This window comes from Symphodus melops, assembly GCF_947650265.1.
Source record: "Symphodus melops genome assembly, chromosome: 12".
NCBI classification, from domain to species: Eukaryota; Metazoa; Chordata; class Actinopteri; order Labriformes; family Labridae; genus Symphodus; species Symphodus melops.
In genome coordinates, this window is record NC_136702.1 from 19,809,628 (window position 1) to 19,819,140 (window position 9,513).

At 42.0% G+C, this 9,513-nt stretch overlaps 1 protein-coding gene across 3 annotated transcripts; it reads left to right on the forward strand.

Annotated features, from left to right (window-relative positions):
• The first annotated feature begins 359 nt into the window (after nt 1–359).
• On the forward strand, nt 360–9,301 carry ccnt2a (cyclin T2a). Of its 3 annotated transcripts, XM_079358192.1 has the most exons (10): nt 360–603; nt 1,226–1,307; nt 1,434–1,562; nt 1,873–1,933; nt 2,434–2,496; nt 3,072–3,117; nt 5,461–5,624; nt 5,799–5,869; nt 6,108–7,392; nt 7,548–9,301. In XM_079358192.1, exons 1-10 carry the CDS (start codon nt 446–448, stop codon nt 7,619–7,621), a joined length of 2,133 nt encoding a protein of 710 aa, XP_079214318.1. In that variant the 5' UTR covers nt 360–445; the 3' UTR covers nt 7,622–9,301. The 3 variants fall into 3 exon arrangements, 2 of the variants coding, with proteins under 2 accessions (XP_079214318.1, XP_079214317.1); XM_079358191.1 differs by lacking the exon at nt 7,548–9,301 and having other exon boundaries at nt 6,108–7,515; XR_013780298.1 differs by lacking the exons at nt 5,799–5,869; nt 6,108–7,392; nt 7,548–9,301 and having other exon boundaries at nt 3,072–3,513; nt 5,461–5,594.
• The last annotated feature ends 212 nt before the right edge of the window (nt 9,302–9,513 follow it).

The following is a 9,513-nucleotide window of genomic DNA, read 5'->3' on the forward strand; positions in this document are numbered from 1 at the left end:
GAGTGAGGATACAAGTAACACTACAAACACATTCATCAGGCTCATGAATGAAATAAATATAATACAAATAAAGATGTAAGTGTAAAACTTACCGTGCATCTAAGTCTAGACAGTTACAGACAGCTATTATTATTAATTGGTTATAATTCTTTGGGTGTTAGTGAACAGTTGTTTAATATTGTAGGCTATAGTGATTTAATTCCCTTAACAAAACCTATTTTTGTTTTCGGATTTAGTAAATCAATATCACGTTTTTACGCTCAATTAATATCGCCATACACTGTAAACATCATAGACCTAAAGAGTCCTGTATCACAGTCACGATTGATTAAATGCACTGCGAAACAGATTAGCGGGTAAACGTCACAGTCGAAGAAGTCGTGTTTTCCGGTGCGACACGACGTCATATCCGCTCTCTCGATGCCCGAGTGAACGTTGGAGCGCAATGGCGGCGTGCCGGGGATCTTCGTCGAAATGGTTTTTCACCCGGGAGCAGCTCGAGAGCACGCCGTCCCGCCGATGTGGAGTAGAACCAGACCGGGAACTGTCCTATCGACAACAAGCTGCGAATCTGGTTCAAGATATGGGTCAACGGCTCAACGTGTATCCTTTGTAAACAAACCGTCGCTGATCGGAGACTAGGCCCCTTTTTGCGCCAGCTACTTTTACACTGTGCGCTGAGGTTAGATGGCACAATTACGGACTTTTTATTTTACACGTTTATTAGATGTTAGGATTAAATGCTGTTACACAACAAGCATATTTATTTGAAGACTAAATGAGACTTTGTTTGGCTATAGGCTAATGTAGCATGCTAGTAAGTAGCTGAGGCTGCACGCCTGAAGGGCCGCGAGTTGAGTCTGCAGCCGCTGTTGGAAACTTATCTTAGCCAAGTGTTATTCATTTTACCCGGGCCGATTAAAGCTCGGTTTATCAAGTAAAGGCATACATCTTTGTTATCCTCAAAGTTGTTCATGGGGATGTGTGTAAGTTTTAGTCAGATCAAAATGCTAACACGGTCAACATGCTTCAGTAACGTGAGCTGAACTTTGACTCTTTACTCTGTTTTCCTTTAATTTAAATATCTTTAAACCTTTATCTATGGATACCTTATTGCCCAGTGTGCACCCCTGGCTCAATGCATTGTCTTGCCTGTATGTCATTGGCGCTCTAATATGCTGTTTTTCTAAATAAAATGTGATATTTCCCTTGACCTCCCATCCAGCTCACAATTAACAATAAATACCGCCATTGTTTACATGCATAGATTTTATATGCAACATTCTTTCACCAAATTCCACAGGAATGTAAGTAGAAACTTCACTAATTATTGACCTGACACATGCTTTTGCATGTCGGGTAACCTGCTACAGAAATAACACTTACTTAGTTACTGTGGGTTTGCGTGTAATTGTCATTGTGCTTTTGAACAGATAATATCTCCAACAACCTTGTTCTTGGCCGCAAAAGTGGAGGAGCAACCTCGGAAACTGGAACATGTGATCAAAGTAGCACATGCTTGCCTGAATCCCCAAGAGCCGCCACTAGACACCAAAAGCAATGTAAGTTGATGAGGCTCTTCGTATTGTGTGGTCGAACATGTTTTGTTCCATTTATACCTGACTTTCAGGTTCTCTCAACGGTCACAGTTCTCCTATGTTTGTGGTTGGGCCCATATTCCCTAAGGGCCTTAATTTATCTGACCTGGCGTGCCGTTGTTGTCAAACACCACACCAAAAAAAGCCTTCATAATTGGTAAAAAAAAAAGAGCTTCTTTGATAGGCGTTTTGGGCCATTAAATATTAGTTGGTAGGGGTATAGATTAATAGACTCATTACAATTGTGTTGTAATGGCTGTCTATCAAACTTCAGGCATACCTCCAGCAAGCTCAAGAGCTGGTGATACTTGAATCCATAGTGCTGCAGACCCTGGGTAAGTAGTGGTGACTGGAGTGGATGGCTTTAGAGAGAGAGATAGCCTTTTGCTTATAATCATTATCTTTGACTTGTAATTATCAGTGAGGAAATAGAACTATTGTCTGTTGAATATACTCATCACAGCTTGTTGATTGGAAAGTTTTTATCAGCTGCTGTACGGGTATCTTGTCATGTAATTTCTTTTAATACATCATGTAAAGGTGACATGTCATTCTCACCCATTAGTCTTAAAGCATGGACTCAATAAGGCTCATTTATTTCAGTAATAATTCTTTGACAAATTTGTCACCATTCAATTTGTGCTCGCTTATGTATAAGATTCAAGTCCAAAGAATATCCAAGTGAAGATGCTTGGGGCCGATCATCGAGGCGTCTCCTCAATTCCCAAATCATAGCCCGAAACGTAGCAGCCCATTTGTTTGCCTCATCTTAAAATGACATGTCACCTACCAACTGTGTCTGTGTTGAACTCACCTGTCATGTATTTTGTTCCAGGCTTTGAAATTACTATTGATCACCCACACACTGATGTGGTGAAATGTTCCCAGCTAGTGCGAGGTAGAGGCTTCCTTCTTTGCTCTTTGTGCCCTCTGCTCATGTTAGTCCCACCTCAGATATGGGTGGGAAGGGGGGGTGAAAATCTTGACCACAACACACCTTTCTTTTGATGACGTAGCACCTAAACTGCATTCACCTGCTCTGAATTGTAATTCATTTAAATGGAGTTTGTTCACAGCTTAACAACTTTTATGGAACAAATAGTAATGTGTGAGAGATGTTGTAATTGTGATGTAAATTGCATAAATCGTAATAAAACACTAATGCTCTCTCTGTCATGTGATTAGCTATTTTAAATTACTATAACAGATATATGATATTGTAAAAGGTGTTTAGAAAATCACATGTAATTACGGTGCAATTGTTGGATAAGTCGTTCTTGCTAAATGTTTAAAAAAGCAACTTTTTTTTTGCAGAGCGTTGCTTTTATTCTTGACCTTGTCTTAAACAGAGCATTGAGAAAAGACAAAGGATGAAAGTGCTGTTCTGCTTCTGATGAAAGATGCATCGGCCTTTTTTAGAAAAAAAAAAGTAATCCTTCTTTTTATGTTTTGTGTCTTTTCCTGTCTCCACAGCAAGCAAGGATCTGGCACAGACTTCCTATTTCATGGCTACCAACAGGTTGTTATCCTGCCCCTCCTTTGTTGCACTTTGACTGCACACCATAGCTTCCTGTAATGCAGGGTGCCCTTTCAGTGTCCAACGGGCCCTACTTGCGCTGGTGGTTGTTGGGATGCTTGCCTTCTCCCCTAAGCAAACCCTCCCTTGTTCACAGGGAGCGGGACAGGGTGGCTCGTAGCATTACCGGCCCCAGTTGCAGTGCGGTGTATTGTACAAGGGTCCACGTGTTGGCACCGATGGGTTGAATGCAAGATGTGAAGTGTAGTGGTGCGCTTGAAACCCACATGTTTGTTCGGTTGCGAAAAAGTGCATAATTCTAAAAGAAAGACACTTTGGTAGCCTGAATAGCAGCTAAAGATTTCACAGATGTAAACATTTCTCGTAGAGGTCTTTCCGGTAAGTACCGCAAATTCACTTATTTATTTTCATATCCATTTGTTCAAATATTTTTCCACCTTTTGTAAAACTTACCTGCCTTAAAATGCAAAAAATTTTTCTAGCTCTTCTTTCATATTTTAAGCTCTTTCCAAAGATGTGACCAGAAAAACTTTTTCCTGACCCGTTAAGGATTTGCAGAATGTGTAATACATACTATTTGGATATTTCTCACAGTGATCAAAAATACAATACTGAAATTGATTCAGCCTCAAAGGACAAAATTATCTCTTTGAAATGTCTTTTCATGAAAAATAACTGGGTCCTTAAAGGGTTTGTCTATGGAACAAAATGTTGGAAAGGAATTGATGTTTTGTAGTTAAAGTTCATCAAATCAGTTGACAATGTCTGGGTGATGGCTGTGAACAGTGAAATATTTGTGTGGGCTGGCACTTGTATAGATGGAGAGCAATGGCCAGTGACAGTTCACAAAAAAGCTTGTTCACCTGATTACGTCTTACTTAAAAAAAAAAAAAAAAAAAAGAAGTCAGGAATAGTCCAAAAAGAATTCAAAGACAATTTTAGATTCATGTTTTCATCCAAGCGATTTGTTTCACATCAGGCTTCTGTAATCAGACCCGTCAGACTCCAGACATTGTACTTGCTTACGGTAAAAGCTATCGTCCAACTCTTCCTGACTAGGTCTTAAAACACAGTGATGCAATGTAATAGCTGGCTTCTTTTTTATATTCAGCGTCATGCTGAGGCAGGGCTTTGTTCTAAAGTGAAATTGCATCTAGTGACATCATGGACTAGGTTTTTCTTTTTAACTGAAGTTGTTCTTTACTGTCTTTTAATGGGTTAATTGTCTAAATAGTTGTGAGCAGCCATGATTAGTCCTTTAAAACTCATTTAGTCATTTACAGTGAATGGAAAGAAGCAAAGCCCTGAGTGGAGATTTAACAGATCTTTCAGCTTTTTGTGTCCATAAAGCTTTGTGTACCCAGTTTCCACGAGGCGGTTCGGTTCATCTCCGCACGGCGCATTTTGCAGCGTTTCTATAATCTAAAGCCGGGAAAGATTCCCAAATTACAGACCCGTACCGTCCTACTTCTGTTGGGGCGCCAAGTGTATATAGATCCGACCTTAAAGATGAAGAGGTGGAGCTAAACACTGCAGTCCGTTGATTGGTCGAAAAAGATTTGTCTCTTTCCATGTGACAGTCGATTGTTTGTTCGCCGCACACAGACTTCTCTGTCGTTAGCATGTGGCTCTCTTTTACAAAACAGTCGCGCTTCTTTTCAAAGTAGATGAAGTGCTGGACGTCTTTCATTGCTGGTTTTGTTTTCGGTGTCGTGTTTTTCTCCTTTGTTGAATTTATTAGCGTGGTGGCTATGAGCTGCTATCATGTGACGCTTTTAATTAGCTGACGTGGCTATCAGAATCCAGCCTACACACCGCCTGGCTGTGGAAAAGCAAACAGAATCAGGCTTTACCGAACTGTACTGATCCATACCGGACCGCTGTGTGGAAACTGAGCTTTACTCACACTGGACAAACTCCACTTCTCTATTACCTGTGGCCTGCTCCCTACTTAGTTCACTGTTTTAAAGAACACCCAAGGGCTGTGGAAAATAAGTGATTGTCACATAGTGCTATTTGATTCTACTTCAAGCAAGTTTGCAATTGTGTCCTTCTTGATTCAAAGTTGTGAAAGTTGTCACTTTTATTGTGAAGTTTTTAGTTACATAAATGCATCAAGAGAAACCTAATAGCTAGTCATTTCCAATCAGCCTGTGCATTAAATCTGTCTGTTCCTTGTCTTTTTTTCTCTCTCCAAATGTTGGACCAACGGTGACTCCACCTGTGCGGAATCAACTCACTCGCATACCTCCCGTCTCCCCTCACACCAATCCATTTCACTCTTGCTTGCACGCATTACACACACATCACTTCCAAATACTGCAGTCTACACCTCACTACCTTCTGCCTCCAGTACAAGCCCACCGTGATTGCCTGCGTTTGCATTCATTTGGCGTGCAAGTGGTCCAACTGGGAGATCCCCGTCTCCACTGTTGGAAAACACTGGTGGGAGTACGTGGACAACTCTGTCACCCTCGAGCTGCTGGATGGTGAGTTTGACTTTATATCCATTTTATTTCATCGTCTTCTAAATGTGTATAGAAAAAATGTTTGCTGAGCAGTGTCCTTATGTTGACAACGTTTAATACACTAAATACGTGAAGGGCTGGCTGAATCAGGGGAATTTTGAGATTGATGGTATCATCTATATCTTTTGCTTGCAGATTTGACCCATGAATTTCTGCAGATTCTGGAGAAGACACCGAGCCGGTTGAAAAGGATTCGCAACTGGAGGGTAGGAAATGTTGCTACTTTATGTCTTAATTTAAAAAGACGAGATTGAAATCAATAAATCCAAATTTAACATACACGCCAATATAGATCCTCCTTCCTGCAACAGATATGTTTAAAGCTACGTGAAACCTTTAAAGCAGCAGAAAGCTTGAGCCAAAACAAAGTTTTTAACATAGTAAAGAAACTGTAAATACCTTCTAAGTTTAGGGGGACATAACAAGTCTTCTTCTACCTTCCAGGCAACACAAGCTGCCAAGAAGCCCAAGACTGAAAGCTCCCAGTGTTCCGACAGCTCCTTTGCTGGGCCTTCCATGCTCCATGATCCAGTAGACGCTTGCCCCACCACCAACCCAAGTTTTTCCAAAGCAGGCTCCATCTTCACAGTGTCCATGCCTGGCCAATCTGGAGACGGGCCTTTGTCTTTGGACTCTTTGGCTGGTTCGTACAATCTGTCTAGCCACAGCGATTGGCCCCAGAGTAACCAGACCCAGTCATGGTACCCCTCCACCTGTATAAAACAAGAACCCCTCAGTATCTCTATCCAAGAGCCCACCTCTTCTTTGCTTCAGCATCCGCCACTGTACAGGACTGAGAAAACAGACTTCAACCCTGTCAAACAGGAACAAAAGGTTGTTGGCGGGAGCAGCGTGGGCAAGCCACAGCCACCGCCTCAGTCTGCCTATCCTCCACTAGCTCCTCCTCCCCAACGTTCGCCAGCTCAGAAGCTATCTCTGGACAAATACAGAGAGAAACATGCCGCAGAGCTGGTTGTTTCTGGGCAGAAGCGCAGCCAGGAACAGCACGGAGGAGCTATGGATTGTGACACGAGGGGGGATATTTTGTCTTCCTCGTCTTCTAACTATGCACCCTCCACCACAAGCCAAGTAGACCATAGAAAACACTCACAGCCCCACCAAGCGTCCGTCGGCGGCGGTAACTTTCCCACTGCCTCCCCGATCAAAATGAAAGTCCCTTCTTCCGCTGCGTCAGGGCAAGACAGACGTCATCACAGTGAAAAACGGGATAAGGGCTCACTAAAACTCCGTCTGGCAGTTCCTGGCGGCAGCTCCCAGCTGGATAAAAGCGGACAAGCAGGCAAAGATGAGCTTAAGATGAAGATAAAAGTTTCATCATCGGAGCGCCACAGCTCTTCAGATGAAGGAATGGGGGCAAACAACAACAAGAGTAAACATTCCAGCCCTCTGGTAAGCAAGGAGAAACTTCATAAAGGAGCAGATTACAACGCTCATCGCCACCACAAGCACAGTCATCCACACACACACAGCGGAAATGGACGGGGAGGCCCCGAGGGTCCAGGTGGCGGCGGAAGCCTGCTTCGTGGTCCTCCAGGGTTGATGGGCATGGAAGGAACGGCGCTCGCTCCCGGAGCCACCTCTTTACCGTCATCCTCGTCACGAAGGAGGCCGCACCCCGATGCCAGCCACAACCATCACCCTTCCTCCTCATTCGCCACTTCCTGCTCCAAAGTGAGCAAAATCTCCAAGGGTGGCACTGGTGCTGCAGGTACTACAACTTTTTCTCTCCCCTTTCCTCCTCCTTGCCCCTCTCCTGTACTGCAGTGTGTCTCGTCTGGCTTGCAGCTCTATGGCTAACCTCCCTCCCCCTTCTTCCTCCTCATTCTTGTTTCTCCTCCTCCTCCCCCCTCCTGTCACACCCAGGTGGGCTGCGGACCTCTCAGCAGTACCCGCCTCCTACTGAATCGCCACATGAAGTGGGAGAGCAGAGACACTGATTCCACCACTCTTCAGCCATGGCCAGCTCATGGAAATGGCAACAAACTACCCAGAGTTCTCTCTGAAGACTATGCTCACCTCCCTGTTAAGTGCCCTAAAAAAAACTCTGTGATTATAAACCCTTTACTGAAAGGCAGAAAAAATGTATCTGCAAAAAAAAAGAGAAAAAAAAGAAGTGTTGTTGGACTTCTCAATTTGTGAGAGACAAAGATGAAAGATTATGCTTCCTTAACTGTCAGATCTCTGGGTTGTGATGCTCAGTGCTGTCTTTTTGTTTAGTGTGTTGAATTGCTGCTCGGTTCTCCTTCCTCCTCAAGTGAGTCTAGGAATGTGCAAGGACGGGTTTGAGGGTTTTTACGCTCAACCCGAATCCCTACCTTCATTTCACGTCTGCATATGGGAAAAAAAAGTATTAGTACCTACTACAAAGGCATACAAGGTGCACTTGTTTCATTATATTTTTTTTTTAACAATTTAATTGAATCATTATTACGGTTGTATGGAGGACGCCGGTGGCCAGATGGAGATGATTTCAAGTTATTTTTTTGGCAGGCATTCCATTTAGTACTGTCCATGGATGCATTTTTTTTAATTTTTTTTTAGGTGTAAAGTTTCATCTCCTCAATTACTTTCTTGTGTTGATTTCTTTTTATACTAAAGTGATGTGCGTATGATTTGCATGTTTCAATCATCAAAGGGATTTGAAAGGAGATTGCGTACTTGCTGTTTACAGAAAGTTGAGATAAATGTGCATACGTTTTTGTATGTTTAGAAAAAGATTCTATACTATGACTACTCAGGTTTTGAGCTGCTTGTAAGTATAACAAGATAACTATAATACCTATAAAAAAAAATCTTTATTTTGTTGATCAAAGGACTGGGCATCATCAGTTGAATGATTGCAGCATTCCAGTGAATGTGCTTCTCACAGCCTTCCTGTAGAGGGTGCTGTAACATGCTTTTCCACCACAGGAAAGATCTGTTGATGCCCTCAGTAACACTGGCACATCCAACACCAATTTACCACATCACAGCAATGCAGCTTGTACCAAAAATAATTTTTTGGACCTCTAAGTAGACCTTAAGCTGGATGCCAAAGGTTGTGCCTCAAAATAAATAAAAAAAACAAAGATCTTAGTAGTGTGCTATTAAAGTTTACATAACCCCTTTGACTTTGAAGTGCATCAGACGTAATTTCATAACATGAATCTGTAGCCTTTAGATGTCAGCCTATAAAGAGGACTCTTGTTTTATTGAATCATCCATTTCCAGTAAACATGACAGAAAAAAAACAATCCAGTGACTAATTGGTTGTATGCAATATGACCTGATGCTATTTGGAAACCTCAAGTCTCTGCAATTATGTGTTGCTAATAGGTTTTCTTACAGATGTCCTGATCCAATAGTATTTATATTTAGAAATTTACTGTTTAACAGAACTGTCCAGAAACGTCTCTACATCGATATCCTGCATTAAACTCTATATCCCCCCTGAAATTAACTTATTTATTTCAGTGTGACAAAAGTTTAAGCCTGGATCTGGATTGATTGTTTTCCCCTCAAGATTATCTGAACAAATGCAGATGTGAAAGAAAAAAAAAACCTGAGCATTTGCCCTTTAATACATGCTCTTTTCATTTCAATATTATAAATAAACTACGAAGTTGCCTCCTCCCTGACACAGTATAAATCCTGTACGTTTCTGTCACTTTATTATGTCAGTAACATACCTTAATAGAAGAGTAGACTCGCTGATTTGTGTTTTATTGAGTGTAGTAGGACATGCTGTTACAGTAGGTGGTGCTAATTGAAATGCGATTAATGCCATGTCTTTTATTCACTACTTTACACACAGACCCCCGTAACATGTAATCAGTAAAGGCTTAGTACT